Below are 25,257 nucleotides of genomic sequence, written 5' to 3' on the forward strand. Positions count from 1 at the left end.
AATGCTATCAGTGGTTTCAAATATCAAAAGCAGTCTAAATAAAATCTTACCATGTAAGATTTATATTCACTTTCTGTAAAGTTAAGCACTGTTTCAAAACATTTTATCACTGTAATACTATTCATAGCTGATCATGAATGCAGCAATTTTTGGAGGATTTTGTTTGTTTCAAATAATAACAGACTTTAGTTATTATTTTAGTTTATTATTTAGTTATTATTTTAGTATTATTATGTTAGTCTTATTTTTTAATCCTGCTTTTGAGAATTATATGATAACACTCTTGTTTAGTTGTGATACCTTATTTTTAGTGCACAAAATAGACCATCAGTGAAGCTATAAGTAAATGAATGGTAGAAATATATATGAAGTACTACTGGAATCCAAAGTAGGAGGAGAGGTATTGTTTCTACTGGGAGGAGTCAGGAAAGTTCTTCATAGGACATTATGTATTAGGTTATGTCTTAAAAGATGCATGAGAGGCTGGTGGCTCCTGCCTGTAATCCCAGCACTTTGGGAGGCTGAGGTGGGCGGATCACTTGAGCCCAGGAGTTCAAGACCAGCCTGAGAAATATGGCGAAACCTCATCTCTACAAAAATAAATAAATAAATAAAATTTTAAAAATAATTAGCTGGGCATGGTGGCATGCACTTGTAGTCCCAGGCACTAGGGAGGCTGAGGTGGGACTATCACCTGAGCCCAGGGAGGTCAAGGCTGCAGTGAACCAGGCAACAGAGTGAGACCTTATGTTAAAAGAAAAAAAAAAAAAGATACATGAAAGCTTGCCTGATAGAGGGAGATTTTGGTACAGGGAAAACAGCAAGAGCAGAATTGACGTATTAAGGGGATAAGTTGATGGTGAGAATTAGTGGCTATAGTGAAGCCTACAATGATAGCCAGGTTTAAAATTACCTTGGTTTAAAATTTGGTTGAATAGAAGGTGAGCAAGTGAAAACACTGAGAGTGGTGTACTCTTATAATGAGTGTGGTGGTAAAGAGAGGACAGAGAGTACTTTAAAAGAGACACTGGGTTAAAGGCAGGGTTTTTGGAAAAGAATAGTCTGAACACGTTTGTGGACAAATGGGAAGAAAAGTTGGAGTTGGAGTTGAGGATACGGGACAAAGAGGGTTTAGGAATTGAAGAAGAGTTTTAGAGGCAGCCTTAGAAAAGCATAAGGCCAGCTTCCTCTAGAAAACAAAAAGAAGTGTTAGAAATGGGAGGAGTGGGAACAGCTTGGCTTTCTTTTCATCTGCTAGAATCTGTGGCTTCTCTGTATGAGGTGGTGTATGCTGCTTGTCTAGGTAGTTCTTTCCAGATCCACCTCCTTTTGGAATCTCCTTTTACAGATTTTGTGTCACTGACACATTTTCTTCCTTATTTCATTTCTATCATACTTCCATGCTCTTATAGCTGCTTTATATGTGTCTCTTCAGAATGTTTTGTTTTCATCTTGAGTTCTTCTATTCTAGTTAGGAAATCTTCATGTTTTCCAATAAACCAGCAAGTAAAGAACCTGTTCTCCAGCCTTAAGCCCTCTCAGACGATAAGCCCTCACCAGTCCATGGCCTGTGGACGTATGGTCATTACATACTACTGAGACAATCCCTTGCCTCCCTGGTGTGGAAGGCTTTGAGTCAGAGTCCTCAGGTCTATCATGGCAATGCTTGCTGTCGCCTGTTAAATGACTAGCTATTCCTTTCCCGGTGAGCACATGATGTTTGGATGTATTTGTCTAGATATAAACAGGAAATAATTAGTGCTAGGATTTGGCTATCTTACTAAATAGTGAGGAACCTCCTATTTATTTTCTTTCTTTTTTCTGTTTTTTCTTTCCTATTTATCTTAAAAGCATCCTTTTTAATAGTTGCCAATGTGCTAGAACTATTTCCTCGAATGTATTAACTCTAAAATTATGTGCATACATACATATACACACACATCACATTTATATGTATATATATATGTGGCATATTTAGAAAAAGAGAAAGAACTATAGAAGTTCTTAGTGTTTTTAAGTATTTTACTTCACATATAAATTACCTATTTTTAAATACCATCTTTATTTTCAGTTTAATGACAGAATGGCGTTTTTCTCGAGGAGTACAAGAACAGACCAAAGCTTTCCTTGATGGTTTTAATGAAGTTGTTCCTCTTCAGTGGCTACAGTACTTCGATGAAAAAGAATTAGAGGTTAGGCCCTTTTATTTTGCTATTGTAGGGAATGTTAGTGGGAGGAGGGACTAATTTTGTGCTTTTACAGAACAGTGTTCACACATTTTAAAATCCTGTAGCACAATCTTGAATCCTCATTTGTCCTGATGTCAAGGTGGTATTTAGTCTAGCATTGGGTAAGAGTCTTAGTTATGTTCTCTGAACTATATAATGCCATGAGCACAAAATCATCAATCAGTGTCAGTTGTTAGGGGTCTTGAAGAGTTATTGGAACATTATTAATAATTCTGAAATTTCAGTTTAGTAGTGAGTTGCTTCAAAGATCAGAGTTTTAAGTCATGAGTTGTTGTGGTCTTAACTACATTTAGACTTGGTAGAAGTATATCAGGTGTGCAATAAAATATATCTTAAAATATACCATCTTAACTATTTCTAAGTGTTCAGTAATGTTAAATATATTCACATTGTGCATCCAATCTCCAGAATTTTTTCATCTTGCAGAACCGAAACTCTATATCCATTAGACAAGTCCCCTTTTCCCCAGCCCCTGGCAACTACCCTTCTACTTTGTTTCTGTGAGTTTGACTACTGTTGACACCTCCTATGAGTGAAATCATACAGTATTTTACTTTCTGTGAGTGGGTTATTTCACTCAGCCTAATATCCTCAAGGTTCATTTGTCCTGTAGCATGTGTCAGAATTTTCTTCCTTTTTTAGACCGAATAATACTCCATTATAGGTATGTACACTACCACATGGTATTATCCGTTCGTCCCTCGAGGGACCTTTCTGTGGCTTCCATCTTTTGGCTGTTGTGAATAGTGCTGCTGTGAACACAGATGTACACATATCTCTTTGAGATCCTGTTTCTTTTGGATATGTACCCAGGAGTAGTGTTGTTGGATCATATGGTAAACCTCTGTTTCATTTTTTGAGGAACTACCATACTGTTTTCTAGATCAGTTGCATCATTTTACATTCCTGTTAAACATGTAGAAAGATTCCTGTTTCTCCACATCTTTCCCAACACTTATTTTGTTTCTTTCTTTCTTTTTTTTTGCTTGTTTTTTTTAATAGTATCCACCCTAATGGGTGGGAGGAGATATCTCATTGTGGTTTTGATTTGCATTTCCCTAATGATTAATTATCAAGAATTTTCTAAGTCTTATTTTCCCATATAAGTTAGGACATAGGCCGGGCATTTGAATAGTTCTTGGCATTTCCTCTCTGCCTGCTTTGGGTGTGCTATTTTAACTGTAGCCATATTGGGCCTTTTATTAAGAAACTTGGTTCTTTCATGTAATCAAATGTACATATGAAAAACAGTACTTTAAATTTCATACAGTAATATTCCTATGTAGGAATTAGCCTTCTAGCAACTCTGGAAGTACAGTCATCCCTAGGTATCTGCGGGGGATTGGTTCTGTAGGGCACCTGTGGACACCACAATCCATGGATACTCAAGTCCTTACGGTTACAGTATATAATAGTATAGTATTTGCATATAACCTACACACTTCTCCCTTATACTTTAAATCATCTCTAGATTACTTATAAATACCAAATGCAATGCAAATGTTATGGTAAATAGTTGTTATACTATATTTTTAATTTTTTTATTTTTTTAATTGTTGTGTTATTCTTTTTCTCAAATATTTTCAATCCACCATTGGTTGAATCTGCCGATACAAAAGCTGTGGATATGGAAAGCCAATATATATGAAAACCAGGACTCTGAGCCTGGCTGACATAGACCGTCACTAATCCTGGTTAACATCTTTCTTAACAGTTTGCTTACACAAATTAACAGAAATATATTAGAAGATTAGCATGGAAGACATTTTTAGAGTAGTATTTATTAATCTTTTTAAAAACCACAGACTTCATTTTTAATCTGAAGACAGACATCTTGCATCCTCTAAATTCATACACCTAAATACTCCATACCTCCAATTAAGAATGCCTATTTTAGAGGTGCACTCAAAGAGGGACGTTATAGTGGGAGCCTTATATTGAAGTGGAGATGAAACTAAAACAGGAGATCAAGAAGCATAAGAATAGGAACATGTAGTTTATGTACCCTTGGCAGGGTGTATAATGTTCTCACATACTGCCGTGTGTGTGGGAAGGCCATATGATACTTTTCTTTTACATATAAGGTGACTGAAGTCCTTAATGATTATTTGCCTTGACCTAATCAATTAAAAGTACAATTAAGAGTGCTAATCAATTAAGAGTGCAGAGCTGTATGAGAAAATACAGATTTTGTCTTGTTTTGCTTTGTCTTAAGTTTTACTCCTAGTCTGTTGTTTTTCCGTCTGCTGCCATTCATTGGCTCTCTTATCACAGTAATGGTTATTCATACTATTATTCACAATAATGGCTATGCATAATCACACCACCTTTTATAGGTTAATATCTGTTTAATGCTTAAGAAGATATAGTAGTCATTCTTTATGAAAACCCCTACCACACTAGGAATAGAAGGCAACTTTCTTAGTTTGATAAAGGGAATCATCATCAACAACAAAAAACCTTAGCATTATTCTAAATGGTAATAATTTGAAAGTTTCCCATTGAGTTTCGGAAAAAGGCAAAGATGTCCACTCTTACCACTTCTATTCAGTATTTTACGAAATACCCTAGCCAGTGGCAAAAGCAGAAATAAGAAGCATAAAGATGGGAAATAAGTAAAACTGCCTATATTCACAGATGAAAACATGATTTTCAGCTTAGATTAGAAAAGCCTAGGTAACCCACCAAAAAACTACTAGAAATAAGGTGAATTTAATAAGGCATGGGTACAATTTTAATACTTTAAAAATCAATTGTATTTTTATGTATTAGCAACAGACACTTAAGATTTTAGTTTCATTTGTGAAAGCATCAAAAAATGAGCAAATTTAATCAAAAACACACAAGACCTCTATACCAAAAACTCAAAACTGCTCAGAAAAATTAAGGAAGACCTAAATAAATGAAGAGATATACCATGTTATATTGTTAAAGTGTCAATTCTCTCCAAATTGATTTAGAGATTCAACATCTCAGCAGAATTTTTTTATAGAAAGTGACAGGCTAATTTCAAAATTAGAAGGAAATACAGAGGCCCTAGAAGAGCAGAGCCAATTTTGAGAAAGGACAGACTTGGAGGATTTACATCACCTGATTTTAAGACTTATTTCTAATAGTAAATAAGATAATGTATTTGTGAAAGAATAGACAAATTGATGGAACACTAGAAAGTCCGGAAGTAGACCCTATATTGTCAATTGATTTTCAACAAAAATGCTAAGGTATTTCAATGTGGAAAGGGAATATCTTTTCAACAAATGATGTTGAATCAACTGAATGTCCATATGGAAGAAAATTAACTATGAACCTACTTCAGTCCATATTTAAAATTAACTTTGACCTTACCTCTGCCCAGAAAATTATTCATGCTTACAATTAAAGAGAATTATAAGTCTGAATGTGAAAGTGAAAAAGAAAACATGAGAGAAATCTTGATGCAGGCAGAAGTTTTTTAGAACACAAAAAGCAATAACCATGAAAGAAAAATATGGATAAATTGGACTTCTTCAAAACTAAAAACTGCTCTTGAAAAGATACCATTAAGTGAAAAAGTAACCTACACACTGGGAGAAACTGTTGAGACAAAGATCCTATATCTGGAATATATTAACAAAAAAACTCATGGAACTCAATAAAAAGACAAGAAAACATTTTTAAATAGACAAAGGCTCACTTCACAATAGGAGATACACAGATGACAAGTAAATACATGGAAAAATGCTTATTAGTAATTGGGGAAATGCAAATCAAAACACCACTTTGAGATAGTGTTGGTAGTTTCTTATAATGTTAAATGTACATCTACCTTATAGCCTACCAGTTCTACTGTTAGGTGTTTATTAAAATGAAATAAAATATATATCTAAATAAAGACTTGTACATAAATGTTAATCACTTTATTCATCAATGCTAAAAATTGAAAGTAACCTAAATGAATTAACAAGTGAATGGATAAGCAAATTGTTGTATATTCATATAATGGAATACTACTCAGTGATAGAAAATATGAACTACAGCATGGATGAATCTCAAAAACATGTTGAGTGGGAAAAACAAAAGAGGATGTGTGTATATGTGTATGCACTATATATGACACAAATATGGATGTATGCATATACATGACATTCTTCAGAGGACAAATATAATCTGTGGTGAAATCACTGATCACCTGAAACTAGAGATGAGGATATGGTTTTGATTACAAAAAGGGATATGATGGAAATATTCTATATCTTGATTGTAATGGTGTTTACACAGGTGTATACATCTGTTGAAAATCTTCTAACTATATACCTAAGTTCGTGCATTTTATTCTATGTAAATTATAGCTCAAAGTTGACTTATGAAAAAACCTAAGAGATAAGTATTACATATTTTACTATGCCTAAAATAATGTTCATTTCATATACAAGTTGAGGTTGTTTGAAAATTTCACATGTGTAGAATATTCCTAGAGAAGCTGGATAAATTATTAATAGGAGGTTAGTATTTTTTTATTTTTAAGTATATAAGATAGCATAGATTTTTTAAAATGAGAACCAGAAATAGGTTTGGAACTAATGAATTTGGATACCCAGTTTGGGGGAGATCGATTGATCTATCTATGTATCTAGATATATATCTATGTATATATATAGATACATATATACACACACACATATCTAGATATAAATCTATATATATAGATGTGTGTGTGTGTGTAAATACACACACCATATATATACACATGGTAAAGGAGACATGCTTTTCAGTATAGCTGTTTTTCTTGAAAATACTCTAAATGTAGTTTTTGGTTTAAGTTCAATAAACATGGGTAAAGTACCAGAGAATCCTTTATGCTAAATTGCCACAGGTTTGTTCAAAAGATTTGCTTATTGTGATCATTATATGCCGTGCACGTAGTTTTTCACATAATTTGCCATGTGCATAACTGCATTAGGAAATTTCAGTCATATAATTACTCTCTTCACTAAATCTTTATTGTAGCCTGATTCTGTGCTCCTTTCCCAGGTTATGTTGTGTGGCATGCAGGAGGTTGACTTGGCAGACTGGCAGAGAAATACTGTTTATCGACATTATACAAGAAACAGCAAGCAAATCATTTGGTTTTGGCAGGTATTTGCTTCTATCTTTTTTGAAACAAAGTACTCAACGTTTTTGAAACAAAGTACTCAACATTTTTGAAACAAAGTACTCAACATATTTGAAACAAAGTACTCAACATATTTTCTAATGAAATGGTGGTTTTAAAAATAGCTTATTATTTTAAATTGAGACTGCTTTTGGACACAGCTTATAATTTTCCAATTGTAAATCTAAGAGAATAGTGTGAGCACTTGTCAAAGTACTTTCTATTGCTTCTTTGACTGTCTTGCTAAAATGAAGGAGTGAATGACGGAATCTTATTTAAGTAATAGTTTAATGTTAATAGTTGTAGGCATAGCAATTTTTTTCTAGTGGTATCTGTAGTCTAAATTCCACTTAATTCTAGAAGTAAATGAGGAAATATGTTTGTAATGATAGTCAGTGCAGATATTTTAATTCCTCTGAGGTAATATATACTAGGGAATTAGAATGATCGAGGGCATAATGTCATAAGAGTGACTTTATTCATTTATTTATGTATTTATTTTGTGTGTGTGTGTGTTTTGCTTAAACTATAATAGGATGGTCTCAGGAATCCAAGTGTACCACACTAATCTTGAACATTTTATTTTAATAGACTTTTGTTTTGTGTGTTTGAGAATTTAAAATCTCCAGATCAGGGATATTCTTCAGATAACTTCTCTACTAATTGGGACTCATTTGAGCAATTTAACGACGGGACTTCTGGCTTACTTCTGCTTAACTGTTTCATTTTCAGGTGAAGAGTAATGCTAGGTTTTGTGTTACAGTATACTTTCCAAAAGTTGCATCTTTTCATAAGGATGTATGTCATGAGTTTATTGCTTGATATTTTAAAGAGATGTAGACACTTCTAGAAATTGATCTTAAAATACACTTCCACATGTGTAAAGTGGCACATACCAAAGTAATGCAATATCATTGGTTTACTAACAGAGACTTGAAACAACCTAAATGTCCATCAGGAGAGTACTAAGTAAATAAACTATCATACATCCATTCTGTATGTCTACACCTTGGAGTCATTCTTTTTTTTTTTTTTTTTTTTTTTTTTTTTTTTTTTTTTGAGACAGAGTCTCACTCTATTGCCTAGGCTGGAGTGCAGTGGCAGGATCTCGGCTCATTGCAACCTCTGCCTCCCAGGTTCAAGTGATTCTCCTGCCTCAGCGCCCCCACTCCAAGTAGCTGGGATTATGGGTGTGTGCCACCACGCCCGGGTAGTTTTTGTATTTTTAGTAGAGACAGGGTTTCACCATGTTGGCCAGGCTGGTCTTGAACTGCTGACCTCAAGTGATCCACCTGCCTTGGCCTCCCAAAGTGCTGGGATTGCAGGTGTGAGCCACTACGCCTGACTTTTCTTTCCATTTTTAAAAATGCAAATTAACAAAAATATTGGAGAATAATGTTTCAATACAGTATTAAAGGGAGAAAGAACATGCTAAACAATGTATATAATATGCTGCTTTTTGTTTAAAGACATCATCTGTATAGTAAAAGTGTATGTTAGTATGGAAATATATCATCTTTGAAAAGGCAGAGAAAAAACTGGAAACAGTTCTAGAGGGGTGCTGAGCAGTTGGAAGCGAAGGTAGGAAAGCTGCTTTTCATTAAGTAAAAGTCTTTTGCATTCTATACTATTACCTATTATAAAATAAATACATAAATAGGAAGGAATAAATCCATTTTCACGCCTAAAATACCTGAATTGCATTGCATGCAATATGCATACTATTGTCTGTAACCTTCCCTTTCAGGCTTTTTACTAGCTTCGTTACATTTCGTGTTCCCTGGCTTTCTGTTTACACATTTGTACCTACACAGCCAATGAGCTTAAGCTTAGGGTCATATAAATCCAAATGAATACTTGTGTTTTCTGAAGTGGGTTTCTTTTAGTGGAAGTGCTGAGGTTTATGCCAGACCTGGTAATAAGTTTTGTTTCTTGTGTTTTGTTGAAATACGTGCCTCAGCACAGTTCTTCACTGAAATATTTTGGGACATGATTAGCACAGCTGTTTTATCTTATCCTTAGCTAAAGTTTATTCCCTATTTTTAAGATACATTTCTACTCTTAATCTGCTCCCTATGTTCCTTGCTTTCTGTTATACTCAAACCAATCAAATTAGTATTTCACCACATTGCCCATTTATGTCTTTGAAAATGACTAGTCAGTGAAATAGATAATTTTAGAGGAATGTGTACTTTGGTTTTTCAGGTACTAGTCAGGAAGAACACAAAGTGTTAGGAAAATGGTATTTCTTGGGAGAAAATACCATAGACTATTAAGAGTGGCAGCAGAGAGGTGTTCATTTGTTTTCTGTAGCTTAAAGGGGAGATGGGTAATTGACTCAGGGAGGAATAACAGTGGTTTAGGGCTCATCTAGACTTGAGTTCAAATGTTAGTTCTGCCACTTTAGCAGTTTAAGAAGGACAAATCATTTAAACTCTCTAGGCCTCCATTTCCTTATGTGTACAGTGGGGATGCTAATGATTCTACTTATCTCATAGAATTGTGGGAACTAAATCCATGAAAACCAGTGGCACACTATTTGGCAGGAACCTTTAATAGCTGTTATACTACAGCCCAGCAACAACATCTATCTTGGTTGCACCTTTTGTTTGACCTTACATAAATGACTTAACCTTGCCAAGATTCTCGTGTCTTTGCTCGCTGTAAGATGGGCGTAGTAATGATGGTGGCCAGCCTCCGTGTTCTCATGAGGATGACCTGAAGTGAGGTTCACAGTGTGCTTAGCATGATGCCCACCCTTATTAAATGACAAACCCTACAACCACTTTTTCACACGACTTTTGAACCAATTCAGTGTTATTTAATTTCTTCAAGTGTGTACTAGTTTCATGATTGAAGATAGTTTAGCATTTATTTCATATTAAAGTACATTGGATTTCATTACAGTTTGTGAAAGAGACAGACAATGAAGTAAGAATGCGACTACTGCAGTTCGTCACTGGAACCTGCCGTTTACCTCTAGGAGGATTTGCTGAGCTCATGGGTAAATGTAGTTTCACTGTAATTTGTCTGTAGATAATTTTGTGATAATAATGGCCTTTGGACATACAGTAGACTTGAACTAAAGATTACTCTTCTGTGCTGTAGATAGGACTTCATTTAGAAGAAAGAAAAATGAATGGCTAATATCAAAGCACTTGTAAGACAAAAATGAATGTCTCCTCATATAGCTGAGGTGGCCATTGCTTTGCTCCCTAGGGTGACTGTGAAGGGAGCGACATTCTGTATAAATAGCTTTCTTCCCACTGATTTAATTCTTATTGCTGGATCTCTGCAACAGTAAGAAGCTTCTTCAGGCAGAAGCAGCTTACATTGTGAATTTCTTCTTTATTTCGTATCATTCATATGATTATGCAGCATGTTCTATTATTTAAGTAGTTGTCAGAAGAAAAAAGTTTAAAGGACCGGATAAACTTTGTCTTCTTTTCCTGGTGTAGGAAGTAATGGGCCTCAAAAGTTTTGCATTGAAAAAGTTGGCAAAGACACTTGGTTACCAAGAAGCCATACATGGTAAGTTCAAGAATCCTAAATACGAAGGTGAAAGCCACAGAGAATCTTTTGTTTTGTTCCTTTAAAAATATGTAAGATCCAGTATAACTGCGTATTCATTAAAGTAGTCAGAATTTCAATTTTGAGAACACATTGATTAATACAGCATTCTATAACTGAACACTTTAGCGTGTTCTCATTAATAGAAATACTTGAGAAATGCATCCATTGATTCAACAAATATTAGTGTACCCACTATGTATAAAGTAAGATTTAAGTATTCCCTGTCTTTTATGAAGTTTGTGCCCCACGGTGGGGCGCAAATGACAAACAGATAAACAAATAACTATTTGCAAATCCTGTTAAGTCCTTCGAAGGGAAAAATGAGAGTACTCTAATAGAGAACAACTAATGGGAACCTACTCTGGGTTGAGTGGTCAGGGAGATTTCTTGGAAGGGGTAATTTGTTTAAGTTGAGTTTGATAAAGAGCATGCTGTGGGAATAAGCAGAGAAAGAACATTCTTTGCACAGAAATGCCAAAGTAAGCAAAGACCCTGAAGAAATTGTTTTTCAAGGAAATGAAGATGATAGGTATGATTGGAACTTGGTAAATCAGATGAAAGGGAGATGAAAAAATTGGGGGATGTAGGCAGGGATTAAATTATGTACAGCCTTATAGGCTAATATAAAGAACTGAGATATCAAAGAAAAATTAGACAGCTTTGAAAAGTTTTAAATAGCAAGTAACAAATCCCAGAAAAATCGGCCGGAAAACAGTATAGGGAAGGAGTTGGATGCAAGGGTGAATGCAGGGAGAGTAGTTAGGAAATTGTTATAGTTACCCAGGCCAAAGATGACAGCCTGGAGATAGGTGATTCTTTCAGGAGGTCAAAACTATTTTCATACCAAGCCATTATTTGCCTTTTTATCATTTTGAAATTTCTACTTGTGGTGCAAAAGCAATGGTTTGTAAACCTGCTTGTGCCTTAGCATAAATCCAGGCAGTGGCACCAAACTGCTACTACCTCTGTATTCTTCAGCACCATATACTTGAGGTTTAAAGCAAGGGGAAAAAAAAAAAAGCAAAAAGGCAGGTTCATTGAAGTTCTTTATGAAGCAGTAAAAATTACTAACTTTATTCAATCTTGATGCTTGAGTATATGTTTTTTTAACATTTGTGTGACAAAATAGGAAGTCTGAAATAGCACTTGTGCACACCAGAGAATGATTTTCTTGAAGGAAAGCTCTTGGGCAGTTGTTTGAGTTGAAAACTGAACTAGCTTGTTTTCTTTTATGGAACACTATTTTTACTTGAAAAAATGACCCGCCAGCAGTTTATGCAGACTTAGGTATTTGACAGACATTTCTTGAGAAGTAATGTTGTTAGCTTGTCATTTTAAGGAAAACAATAGGCATTTGTTGGTGGTGATAATTACCACCATGAGCTTGAGAGCTTCTGAAGACTTTCATCAATGAGATTAGTGAGATTGTTTGTTTTTTGTTTTTTTGAGACGGAGTCTTGCTCTGTCACCCAGGCTGGAGGGCAGTGGCGCGATCTCAGCTCACTACAACCTCCGCCTCCCAGGTTCAAGCGATTCTCCTGCCTCAGCCTCCTGGGTAGCTGGGATTACAGGTGCACACCACCATACCTGGCTTATTTTTGTATTTTTAGTAGAGACGTGGTTTCACCATGTTGGTCAGGCTGGTCTCGAACTCCTCACCTCGTGATCTGCCCGCCTTGGCCTCCCAAAGTGCTGGGATTACAGGAGTGAGCCACCATGCCCGGCTGATTAGTGATATTTTAACAAATGTGATTTTTTTTCCTATTACATAATTAAATGAGTCAACATTTAGAAAATCCTTATAATTCAATGAGTCATTATTTTCAAATGATCAGTGAATGTTACAACAAATGTTACAAAATGACGCATGAGTAAAAGATCTATTCAAAGTGCAAGAGAGTCTGGGCACCGTGGCTCACACCTATAATCCCAACACTTTGGAAGGCCGAGGTGGGAGGATCGCTTGAGCTCAGGAGTTTGAGACCAGCCTAGGCAACATAGTGAAACCCTGTCTCTACAAAAAATACAAAAATTAGCCGGGTGTGTTGGCACACACCAGTAGTCCCAGCTTCTCTGGAGGCTAAGATGGGAGGATCACTGGAGCCAGGGAAGTCAAGGCTGCAGTGATTCATGGTCACACCACTGCACTCCAGTCTGGGTGACAGAGTAAGACCCTGTCTCAAAAAAAATCAAATCAAATCAAAAACAAAGTGCAAGAGAGAACAGTAGATTTTGTATAACAAAGTACAAAGTGTTCTTTGACCTGATTTCGAACCATATTGTGCATTCCCTTGTCAAATTTAGTATCAAAGAATAATATCGATAATTATCTGACAAGATGAATAGAGTATATCTCTATTTCTAACTATTTTTCTGTGTGGGGCTGTAGATTAAATGTACAAGTAGATATCAGAATCCAGATGTTTTCTGTTACACCAGATATTTAAAAGATTTCCAAAACTATAAAACAAAATCACTCTTTCCACTATATTTTTTTGGAAATACTTGGGTTTTTCCCATTAAAATGTTTATTTTCATATCAAAATGAATTAATACTTTTTAAACTTCTGTTTTAACTTTTAAATATCAGTAGCTATAATTCATATAAATAAAATATGTTTTAACTTTTAAATATCAGTAGCTATAATTCATATAAATGAAAGCTCTTTGCAGTTGGAAATTTTTTTTCCGAGACAGTCTTGCTGTGTTACCCAGGGAGTGCAGTGGCACAAACACAACTCACTGCAGCCTCAACCAATCTTCCCACCATAGCCTCCCCAGTAGCCGGGACCACCAGTGTACACCACTATGCCTGGCTAATTTTTTAATTTTTTGTATGGACTAAGTTTTGCTATGTTTTCCCAGGTGGGTCTTAAACTCTGGGCTCAAGCCGTCCTCCTGCCTTGGCCTCTGAAAGTGCTGGGGTTACAGGCATGAGCCACTGCTCCCAGCCAAGGTTGACAATATTTTTAAGAGTGAAAAGGAGTCCTGTGACCAAAATTTGAAGACCTCTGCCTTCAGTTAAAGTGGTAGATCCAATATCTACCACTTTTGAGTGATTTTTGAGTCAAGGGGAGAATTAAAATAGATTTCAAATTTTGTGAAGGGAAAGCAATTACCACCCACTGATTTCTGTTTTCTCAAAGTATAAGGAGAAGTCACTGGCTAAGAGTGAAGAAAGGAAAAACTTTCGAGAGAAAGAAGGAATTGGGAGAATTGTTAGAGAATAGGCAAGTATTCATTAGAGGAACACGGCTAAGATTGCTAGGCAAAATTGGATTGTTCACTTGGATGAGTAGTATATTTGAAATGACAACAGTCTACTTGAATGCATGATTTCCTCCCCCAGTAATTTTCAGCTGTTAAGTTGAAAGGAACAAGAAAGCAGAAGATTGGGTTCATCAGAATTTGAGTTTATGAGTTCAAAAGAGGGAGAAGCATGAGATTTAAAAATATTTGTAGGCCAGGCAAGGTGGCTCACACCTGTAATCCCAACACTTTGGGAGGCTGAGGTGGGCAGATCCCAGGAGTTCAAGACCAACTTGGCCAACGTGGTAAAACACCGTCTCTACTAAAAATACAAAAATTAGTTGGGCGTGGCTGTGCACGCCTGTAAACCCAGCCACTCGGGAGGTTGAGAGCAGGAGAATCAGTTGAACCCCAGAGACGGAGGTTGCAGTGAGCCAAGATTGTGCCACTGCACTCCAGCCTGGGATACAGAGCTAGACTCTGTCTCAAAATAAATTAAATGAATATGTTGTAAATACTTTTACAAATACAAATAAAATGCAAATACATTATGATGTATAATGATGGACCATGATCTCTAATCATAGTGATGGGCTATAGGTAAAGAAAATAGGGAGGACAAGAAGAGGTAGACAGGATAGTATGATGAGGTCAACAGGCTGGCATTTTAATTGAAATAAACTGGAAAGACATGGTAAGAGAACAGGATTTTTAAATTAGAAACTTCCTTTACTGGTGATATCAGGGTTCAAAGTATAGCCTTGGGGTCAATAACTGAAGAAAGCAGAATCGATTTTAGCTTGTCTGTCTTTTTGTAAAACAGCACAAAACATAATGGCCAATGTTTTAAAACAGAAGCCTGTTTTGGATGTTTTCAAGTAACCCACTTTCATGTTTTTCAACTCGGCATTTACTAAATATCTACTGTATGCGAAACAGATCAGCATTAAGAGAGTGCAGAGATGACTGCCCTCATGGATTTTAGAATCTAATGGGAGAAACCAGTCAGTCCTAATGCAGAGTAGATTAAAATAGATGCTAAAACAGAAATAAAAGGAGCTTACGAATAGGGAAATTGTATGTATAAGATGCTCAGAGGAAGTTGTAGCATTTGGACTGGTTCTTGATGAAAAGTGTATTCCAGACCATAGAGAGCAGGGTTACAGAAAGAGAAAGGCATGTGGTATGCTCAGGAGAGCGTGAAACAAGTTGACGGTAGAGAACAGAAGCTTCCTTTCCCCACCACAGCCCCCTCCCCACCCATAGCAACTCAAAAGCAGCAAAGGTTTTTGAAGAGTAGCATAAACTGGTATGTCATTTTAGCAAAAAGTAAAAAAGAAACAAAACAAATGGGCCCAAAGTTGAGTAGCAGGAAATTCTCTGATGGTCCAGATAAGAGATGATGAGGAAGCATATACAGAGGGATGTAGTGGCAGTAGAAATGATCAGGAGGAGCCTGGGCAACATGACAAAACTTCATCTCTTCAAAAAAAATACAAAAGTTAGCTGGCCATGGTGGCATGCACCTGTACTCCCAGCCACTCCGGGGGCTGAGGTGGGAGGAGGGAGGATTGCTTGAGCCTGGGAGGTCGAGGTTGCAGTGAGCCAAGACAGTGTCACTGCACCCTAGCCTAGGCAACAGAGCCAGACCCTGTCTCCAAATAAATACATAATCAGGAGAAAAAATGGAATATTTGGTAGATAGAATGACAGAATTTGACAGAGGCTATATGTGAAAGATGTAAGAGAACAGAAAGTGACTGGTTGTCTTATATAGGAAGTATTGAAAAATAATATTCTTTTGACCTTTTTATCATACTCTACCTTGAAGTATAGTTTAAAGGGGAGGGCAGTAGATGATCTGCTTAGTTGCTGCTATTAATATCTTTAACTTCTTTTAAAATACAAAGAATATAGTCTTAGAATAGCACTGTTTTAATTAGATGCCTTGTTTCAAAGGCTCTTTCCTGACTCTGACATGGGAGGGTCAAGGGCACATGGAAAGTGGTGGGAGTGGTAAGAGGATACTTGGATAATCTCTAGAAAGCTTCCACATGGGAAAATGAAGGTACAGAAGGATTCTGACTTACTCAGAGCTATCTCACTAGTCACTGCTACTGTGGGGACCAAAACCCTGAACACCCAAATCCTAATCTAGCTACTCAGTGCTGTACCTCACAAAATGAACTGTGATTCCACTTTTGTAAACTGAAAAATAATACATTGTTATTTTAAGCATTTTTTAGTATTTTAACATTTTTCATCAGTTAATCCCAGAATGGAATTATTTGAGTATGACAAGGCTGAAAAAGTATCATTTTAGAAGTTTATATATGTGGTTAGATTATTTGAAAACACAAACATATATATTTGTTCACTGACTTTCTCCACCCCAGAATGTAAATTCCATGAAGACAGGGATTTTAGTTTTCTTCATGGTATCACTAGCTTATCGGTTATGTCAAAAAATCTCAGTAAATGGCTGACGAATGAGTGATTGAGTGGATGAAAGAAATGGACTCTTATCCTAAGAGAAGTTAGGAGGACTCATGACACATGTAACAGGAATAGTAAAAAGAAAACTGAATTTTTTTAAAAAAATTGTCCTTATCCAAATTGCTACACTTATTATTTGTAATTCTATTTTCCTCTCGGAGATGTTAAAATAGTTTTTATACGTAAGTCTTAAATTTGGATTACTCTAAGAAATTTAGAAATGTTAATATACCAATTAAGTAATATTATAGTAGTAAATTGTCTGTTAGAATAATTCTGGCAAAATTTTTACATACATAGTATATATTCATATATCCATTTAGCTTTTCTATGTGCTTTGAAAAATATTGTGGTTTTTTTTTTTTTTTCATTTTATTGAAAACATCTGATTTTGTTTTTGTTTCTGTTCAGTTTTAATCGCTTGGATCTACCACCATATAAGAGTTATGAACAACTAAAGGAAAAACTTCTTTTTGCAATAGAAGAGACAGAGGGATTTGGACAAGAATGAATGTGGCTTCTTATTTTGGAGGAGCTCTTGCATTTAAATACCCCAGCCAAGAAAAATTGCACAGATAGTGTATATAAGCTGTTCATTCTGTACAGTGAATTTTCCGAACCTCTCAAAGTATGTTTTCCGTTCTTCCACAGAAATATGCAAAACAGTTCATCCTTTTCTACTTTATTTATTGTTCCCTTGAAATGACTGACCAGGAAAAAGATCATCCTTAAATTTTGAAGCAAGTGAGAGACTTTATTAAAAATACATATATATCTATAAAAGCATATATGATAGTGGCTCTAGTTTTATAGAGCTCCAAGTGTATGAAACATGACAGCCGTTCATTCATAAAGATCTGGATTTGCTTTACCTTGTTAATATTATCTAGGGGAAAAAGTGCAAATTGCTCCATGTTCTTCTCTCCCTTATGTAACATCTCCTGAGGGTGTTTAGTTGCATGGCTGTTCAGGAAGGTATTAAGGGCTTAGGCCAAATCTTACTTTGAGTATGTTTAAAAAAAAAAAAAATGCTGCTGGCTTTTCTGAAGACAGGTGCTTGAACCTGTCAGTTTGTTTTAAATAAATACAATAGTTGAAAATTTTTCTCTGTTACATCAGTAATATTGTCAAAGTAATGGATAAAACCGTAACTTACACATGAAAGTCATATACTAGATCTGATACTATTTAGTTTATTATCGAAATTGGAAAGATTCATTGAGCAGCATAGAAGTTTGTTTACATGTTGAGATGCTAGGTATTTGTGGAATTAAAAAGAATCAGGCACTTTTGTACTTTGTTTTTAAATCTGTGATGTTTTTCAAATTTAATTCATAATAAATTGATGCAGTTTCATACTTAGGAACATACAAAAGGTAATGTGAACTCTGCCACTTTTTTTGTGTTCAAAGTTTTGGATTTTATGAAGCCAGATGGATTGAAGAGTTAGATAAGCATTTGAATGCTCTAATATGAGGCTAATGATTTTCTGTTAGTGTTTGAATATCTTCATTCCTCTCAAATTCATAACAGTTCTATTTATCTGAATTAAATAAGCATATAAAAATCTTTTGGGTCGCCCCCTTTTTACACAGATAATTATTTTTGTCATAAGTAACACTTTTTAATTGTTTTTCATCATAAGGCCTTTGCTGAACTACAAAAATGTGTAACAAATTAAAATCTGATGTGAATGATATTAATGCTACTTTTAGCAAACTGGGCTTCCTAATACAAAATTTTAAATTTCCATTTGTATCATGCTTTTAATATGCACTGTAAATTTCATCAACTTAAACATTTTTTATAGCCATGGAACTGACTTCTTAAAATATGTTGCCTATAAATATTTCACTGCTAAGTACATACAGAAAAACAGTAATTATTGTTTGGCCAAAATTTTATTTTTCTACCTATTGAGAGTATGTTCTGCATTTTATTCAGAAATCATAGTAAAGACGAAAGAAAGGCAGTGATCTGCTTGGTTGAATAGACTCCTTTTCCAAATCCTAATTATGAACACTGGTTATTTTCAAGCCCAAAGAATTTTTTTAAAATTCTAATGTTATGTGATAGAGGGTAACTGGTCTTCAAAAAGGACTGCCTTAATTATACTATAAGAGTTAAGTATTAGAATTACAAATGGTACCACTGCTGTATAAATTTTGCTATGACAGAAGTTATTGAATATCATTCATTGGAGGTATGATTTAGCAGATTTGACTAAAGAAGGTGGCTTTCCAGTTCGTTTTCAGGGTGCTGGTCTCCCTCCTCGAGTAAGAAATTACAATGCACCAGGTGAGGCCACACAGAACGCTGCAAGAGACCAAACCAGCTTTGTTTTGGAGAATTCATCAGGGTCTTCCACTTTTCACACCCAGTTATAGATATCCAAGACCTACAGGCAGAGCTGTCTTGATTTATCTACCCAGTAGCAGTCAGAAAAATTGTAGAAATATGGTCCCCCACTCACCTTCTCCCCTTCTTCCCTTCCCAGCTGGACCAACCAGAAAGAAATTAGGGAGTGCAAGACTCTGTGCAGTTCATGAGGAAACAGACAAAAGGGAGGCTCAGAGACAGGTTTATACTGCTACTTCATTTTGGTGACTCACCCGCCCCCACCACCAGTAAATGTCCAGGGAATAGATCACAGACCTGATACAATTCTGTCTATTAGATCAGTTAAGCTATTTGTCTTCCAGGGAAAGCAGCTTACCACTGTTTGGGGTTCCCCCCCGACCCCCATATTTCCCAAGTAGTTGAAAATGAAAAGGTTAACAAAACCTTTCCCACTGATGACTTCTGTTAACTACCTACCTCTTCCTACCCTGACAACTAAATAGGATGTATTGCCAGGCAACTTTGCTTCTGGTAAGTATGACCCCTAGGACTGGTAAGTTGCATCAGGACTGGGAAATCTCCAGATACATGATAGAAAGCCACAGCTTTGGGCATACCTGAGTGGAAAAGTCTTGTAACTGCATGTCCTTTAAGGAGGACCCTGAACTGTCACCTGGGGAGATACCGTTGCATAGACTGCTGTTAGAATATTGTCTTCTGAAAAGGAGGTTAAAAACTGTCCTGCTGGTGAGCTGTGGTTCCTGTCCTATAGCCTTCTGAGTAAATTGGTACCAAATACAGCCTGTTGTAGACTTGTTAAGTCTGAATATTTGGTTGAACCTAAGAAGATTGGTGGATGATGCAGAAGTAAAAATCTTCCTTTGTTGAAATACGCAAATAAAAGTTGTCCTGTAACACTTAATTAGTTGGCCTTAAAAGCCAAGCTTTAGGTCAACTGGGGATTTGATCTAAGTCCAAAAGTGACATCTCCTAAATTCCAAAATTTCTCTGAATTCTCAATCAAGAACAAAATCAGAGGTAATAGTAGTTGTATTTATTGGTATTCATGGTAAATCCTTTACATAAATTATTCTTTTAATCCTTACAATTCCATGAAATTGGTGGGGGTTGTCTTTAATGATGCTTTTTTTATAGATGAGGAAAGTGAGTATGAGAGAAGACATTTTTACAACATCCACGGCTAGTACACAGCCTGTGATTAAAAACTCAGTTGAGATAACTTGGCCATCAAGAAATTGAGGACTTTTACGTTCCTATAGGATCATGGCCACTTTCCAAAATCAGTATTCTACTCACATCCTCAAAAGGAAGGAAGGAAACATCTATAAAGGAGAGAGATAGCGTATGTAATACACTTAGAAGACAGAATACTACCAACTTCTATATACATGTATATGGGGAAATAAGCATCTCAATCCAGCAGTCAGCTCTGGAATCCACACAAGAACAGAATCAGGTGGGGGCTGCAGGGGAAGGAGAATGTAAGGGATTCCTGGGGTTCCTTCTCAGTAGTGAGTCTCATCCTTAGTGGGGAAACATCAAGAACCAATGTGACGTGGGGAATCAGGCTCCTGGGAAGTCAAGTGGAAGCGACTTAGTGCACAGAATTAGAATCTTGGGAAGGCACCATGTCTTGCAGAAGAAACCTAACCTTCAGAGAGTAAAGGGGAAAAATGAAGATAAGGACCCAGTAGCCACACTCCTGGACATGTATCCCAGAGAGAGAGAATTTATATAGACATAAAAACTGGCATATAATGCTCATAGCAGATTTGTAACAGCCCCAAATCAGGAATAACCTAAATGCCCCTCAGCATATGATTGATATGGTATGCCCATACAATTAAATACTAGTCAACTCTAAAAAGGAACAAACCATTGATAGAACTTAGGTCTCAAGGGAATTATGCTGAGTGAAAAAAAGAGTGTCACAGGGTCTCACTGATTCCATTTGTATAACACTGTTGAAATAAAATTATGAAGAACAGATTAGTGCTTGTCAGAGCTAGGGATGGGTGGGGGAGAGGAGGTGGATGGGCATGACTATAAAGGGACAGCACTAGGGATCTTTGCAATGATGGAACAGGTCTGTATCTTGATTATGGTGGCAGTTACCAAAAATCTACATGTGATAGAACTGCATACAACTATACACACAAGAGCATTTAAAAGTGGTAAAATCTAAATAAAGTCTGTGGTCTGTACCAATGTCAGTTTCTGGGTTTTGCTCTTGTACTTTAGGTTATATGAGATGTTAGCACTGGGACAGGCTGAGAGACAGGTACACAGGACCTTTTTTTTTTTTTTTTTTTTTTTTTTTTAGTTTGTGAATCTATGATTATTTGAAAGTAAAAATATTTTTTAAAGTTCTAATAAGGAATCAGGAGGTAAAACCTCACTGCATAAAAAGCTTTATTACTGAATGATACCTGATCTCACAAAAAACAACTTAGCAGAAAGTATTCTTGAACTAACCCAGACCCTTTCCTCCCATTTGATGACTTAGTATTGCTGGTAACTCAACATAAAGTTGCATCCCTAGGGAAAAAAATAAAATCACTAAAGAGAAAACTGAAAATGAGAAAAAAGTAAACTTTAACACAATATGCTAATATGAATTAAATTATTAGATATTTTAAAAATCCAAAATAGCAACTTAAAAACTCAGAACTGGACAAACAAAATGCAGATGTGAATGACTGGCTAAAATCAGGAAAAAAATTCAGAGAAAAAGACAAACATATCAGACATGAAGGCAATTATAAAGTATCTAAGGAAGAAGAGATACAACCAAAAGTAAAATAAGGGATATGGAAGATATAAATGAAAAGAGCCAAGAAAATGAAACAAAAAGGCTAAAACAAAAATCAGTAAGTGATAAATATGAAAGTCAGGCAAAGATCTAATAGAACTAATTTGAGTCCTGGAAATAAGCTGGAACAGCGGTTCTCAAGGTGTGGTCAGTTAGGCCAATCTGGAATGTGACAGAATCTATGACAAATGGACTGGCCTATTCAAAAGGTCAATGTTGCAAGAAGAAAAAAATGGGGAACTGTTCTAGACTGAAAGATAAGCAACAAATCAAATGCAATTTGGATCCTGATTTTAAGAAGCATGAGACATCTTGGGGACGTTTGAGAAAATTTGAATATGGGTAGATATTAGGTGATGTTAGAGCACTGTTAACTTTTCCAGTTGTGATAATGGTTTTGTGTTTGTTTAGGAAGATGTCTTTATTCTGAGAAAATGCATGCTGACACATTTAGGGATGAACTATTATGATGCTTGCAATTAATTTCAAAAGGTTTAGAAATGTATGTGTTTGTACACACACAGACATACATATAAATACAGTTTGAACATCCCTGAATCCAAAAATCTGAAACATGAAATTCGTGCTCCATAATTCAAAGCTTTCTGAGTGCCAAAATGATGATACAAGTAGAAAATTCCACATCTGACCTCATGTAACAGGTCACAGTCAAAATGCAGGTGCACAACACAGTTTATTTGGTTTCCCTAAAGGAAAAAACCCATTTTAAAAAGCCATCCAGCAGAATGCCACCACATCCCTAGAAAGACCCACTTCTGGCCCTTCAACTGCTTCTGTTTCTCCTCACCTACAAAAATAAAACACAGTATACAATAACCTTTTAAAATACAGCATCATAAGCGGGAGACTGAAAGCCTGCCATTGTTTGTTGCTGCCGTTAAACAGCTGATACAGGTTTCTGGTGATGCTACTGTTGCCTAGCTACCCTGACCACATTATTTTTTCACTGTATCAATGGTATGTCTTTTTTTTTTTTTTTTTGCCATCTTTGTTCCTATGCGAATTATATCATTTTTTTTACTGTTAAGTAGTTATGCATGAATAAGTATAGTAACTGCTTATTGGTAGCATATAAATTCAGTCAGGAATGATGGTGACATCAAACCACAAATTGACCACATGAGTGGCTGAGATGACACCTTTGCTTTCTGATGGTTCAATGTATGCAAACTTTGTCTCAATGCACAAAATTATTTTAAAAATATTATATAAAGTTACCTTCAGGCTATGTGCATAAGGTATATATGAAACAAGTGAATTCTGTGTTTAAACTTGGATCCCATCTCCAAGATGTCTTATTGTGTGTATGGAGATACTCCAAAATTTGAAAAAAATCCCAAATCCAAAATGCTGCTTCTAGTCACAAGTATTTCAGATAAGAGATACACAACCTATATAGCAAAATTGTTGAATCTGAGATGGGTGTACAAAGATCACTACTTTCGGTCTTCCTTTTTGTTTGAAAATGTACATGATAAGCATATCCATACAGTTCATTGTAACATTACAATTTCCAAATCCTTTGGGAAAAATCCACCTACACACAGTCTCTCTTTATCCAAATGGATTCAAGATGATGCTCCTTTTTACAAAACTTAAAAAGATTTTGCAGTGGTGGCACTCCAGCCTCAAGTGAGTAGCATAGTCCTGCCTATTTAAAAACATCTTAGTATTCCATTTCACTCTTAAGTTTTGTGTTCCTTCCATTCCATTAGGGAATAGAGCTTTGTGTCTGATAAATTCAGTCTACCATGAGACTATACACCACATTTAGAGGAAGCTGGCCAGGCGTGGTGGCTCACACCTGTAATCCCAGCACTTTGGGAGGCCGAGGTGGGCAGATCACTTGGGGCCAGGAGTTTGAGACCAGCCTAGCCAACCTGGCAAAACCCCATCTCTACCAAAAATATAAAAGCCGGGTGTGGTGGTACAACCCTGTAATCCCAGCCACTCAGGAGGTTAAGGCAGGAGAATCACTTGAACCGGGGAGGTGGAGGCTGCAGTGGGTCAAGATTGTGCCACTGCACGCCAGCCTGGGTGACCGAGTGAGACTCTGTCTCAAAAAAATAAAAATAAAAAAGGAAACCACTCAATTTTTAGTCGTCTCCTGACTTAATTCTTTCCTTATACAGGTTAGCTCCAAGATACATCATTTAACTACTTTATGTCAGGAAACCACAAAATCCTAACCACATTCACCACACCTTCTCTGCAAAGATCTCAACTTAGAATCAATCCAACTTGAAAATCCATCCCCCTGTGTATCCCCTATAGATACATTTCCCCTCCTCTACAAAGCTTTCTTTGCTTGATCTCCCATCCCAATGTGATCAGTCCTTAGAAATCTCATACCATTTTGCATTGCTAGTATCCAGGATGCAAAATAATCTTTGCCTGAGCCATGGAGATTTATTTCTACCACTCTTACGGCAGTTATTTATTTTACTTTATTATTTGTGAAGAAGCCTAGAATTTTTTATATTTACACTGTTAAATGGTCACAACATTTTGAAAGCCGTAGAACAGTTATAGTTCACATATTTTTATAATTAAATGAAAAGGCAATGTTTATTAGCTGTTTCATACATTGTCTCTGAAAAGTTCTCAGTTCTTCTCACTGAAACTTGTAAGCAACTGAGCAGCTTCTGTCTGTATCTAAAATGGAAAAATATATGTTATAAGTAAACAGGAGAGCTAAGAGACTAACTTGTGAAATTTAAGTTTATAAAGTGGGGTTTCTAAGAGTTTCCAAACACCAGATAGGACATTATAACAATAAAATTTCTTGACAGTGACCCGATGAGACTCTCAGCTCTTCCACTTTAGTACACATCCCTTGACTTTTATGTTTTAGAAATCTTAACTCCATCTGCCATGTGTGTCAAAACAGGAATAATTCTGCATTGTAGTAGGCAACCCGTAACATCTATTTGGTGACAGTAACTAAACATTTCCTATATAGAAATATAAATGTCAATGAATTTACGCTTGAAATGAACACACCTGTTTTCAACAATATTATGCATTTAGAAAATTATGCTTTTAAAGTTCTTAATTCAACATTTAATAGTGCCTCAAAACATTTCTGCCTTACTTTATGGGAGATGTTTTACCTGTTTATCCTCCTCTGTGTGTGCTGGATAGTCCTTGGCTTTCATTAGCCAGAAAGCAGCAAGCTTTTTGTTGTGTAGTTTCAAGTATGTCTTTCCTAAAAGAAGTAAATTTTTGCTGTAGAAGTTTGGATCCACTGCACACAGGAAAGAAAAAATGATCTCAGATGAAATAGTGTTGCTTTTATTTATAAAGGTTTGATTTTGAGGTCTAAATTTCAATAAATTTGGTCAATAAGTGATTAGACTAATGGA

The 25,257-nt window shown here is 35.9% G+C and overlaps 2 protein-coding genes across 9 annotated transcripts in view; one reads left to right on the forward strand and one right to left on the reverse strand.

Moving 5' to 3' along the window:
* Positions 1–18,448, forward strand: part of WWP1 (WW domain containing E3 ubiquitin protein ligase 1) — a 122,287-nt gene extending 103,839 nt beyond the window's left edge. For all 3 annotated transcript variants that reach the window (XM_008001017.3, XM_008001020.3, XM_008001019.3), the window contains 5 exons: positions 2,072–2,192; positions 7,260–7,364; positions 10,288–10,384; positions 10,839–10,911; positions 17,110–18,448. In XM_008001017.3, coding sequence (XP_007999208.1) covers positions 2,072–2,192; positions 7,260–7,364; positions 10,288–10,384; positions 10,839–10,911; positions 17,110–17,209 — 496 coding nt within the window. In that variant the 3' untranslated portion in view covers positions 17,210–18,448. The remainder of the gene's footprint in view (positions 1–2,071; positions 2,193–7,259; positions 7,365–10,287; positions 10,385–10,838; positions 10,912–17,109) is intronic.
* A 5,877-nt stretch (positions 18,449–24,325) lies between these two features.
* The window catches only part of RMDN1 (regulator of microtubule dynamics 1), a 39,541-nt gene continuing 38,609 nt past the window's right edge, over positions 24,326–25,257 (reverse strand). For 3 of the 6 annotated variants that reach the window (XM_038000328.2, XM_038000327.2, XM_008001022.3), the window contains exons 9-10: positions 25,006–25,100; positions 24,326–24,547 (exon numbers count right to left, since the gene is read on the reverse strand). In XM_038000328.2, coding sequence (XP_037856256.1) covers positions 24,497–24,547; positions 25,006–25,100 — 146 coding nt within the window. In that variant the 3' untranslated portion in view covers positions 24,326–24,496. Of the gene's footprint in view, positions 24,548–25,005; positions 25,140–25,257 lie in introns of all 6 variants that reach the window. The other 3 variants (XM_008001025.3, XM_038000326.2, XM_008001021.3) reach the window with 1 other exon arrangement.

The sequence above is a fragment of the Chlorocebus sabaeus genome, chromosome 8 (assembly GCF_047675955.1).
Source record: "Chlorocebus sabaeus isolate Y175 chromosome 8, mChlSab1.0.hap1, whole genome shotgun sequence".
NCBI lineage: Eukaryota > Metazoa > Chordata > Mammalia > Primates > Cercopithecidae > Chlorocebus > Chlorocebus sabaeus.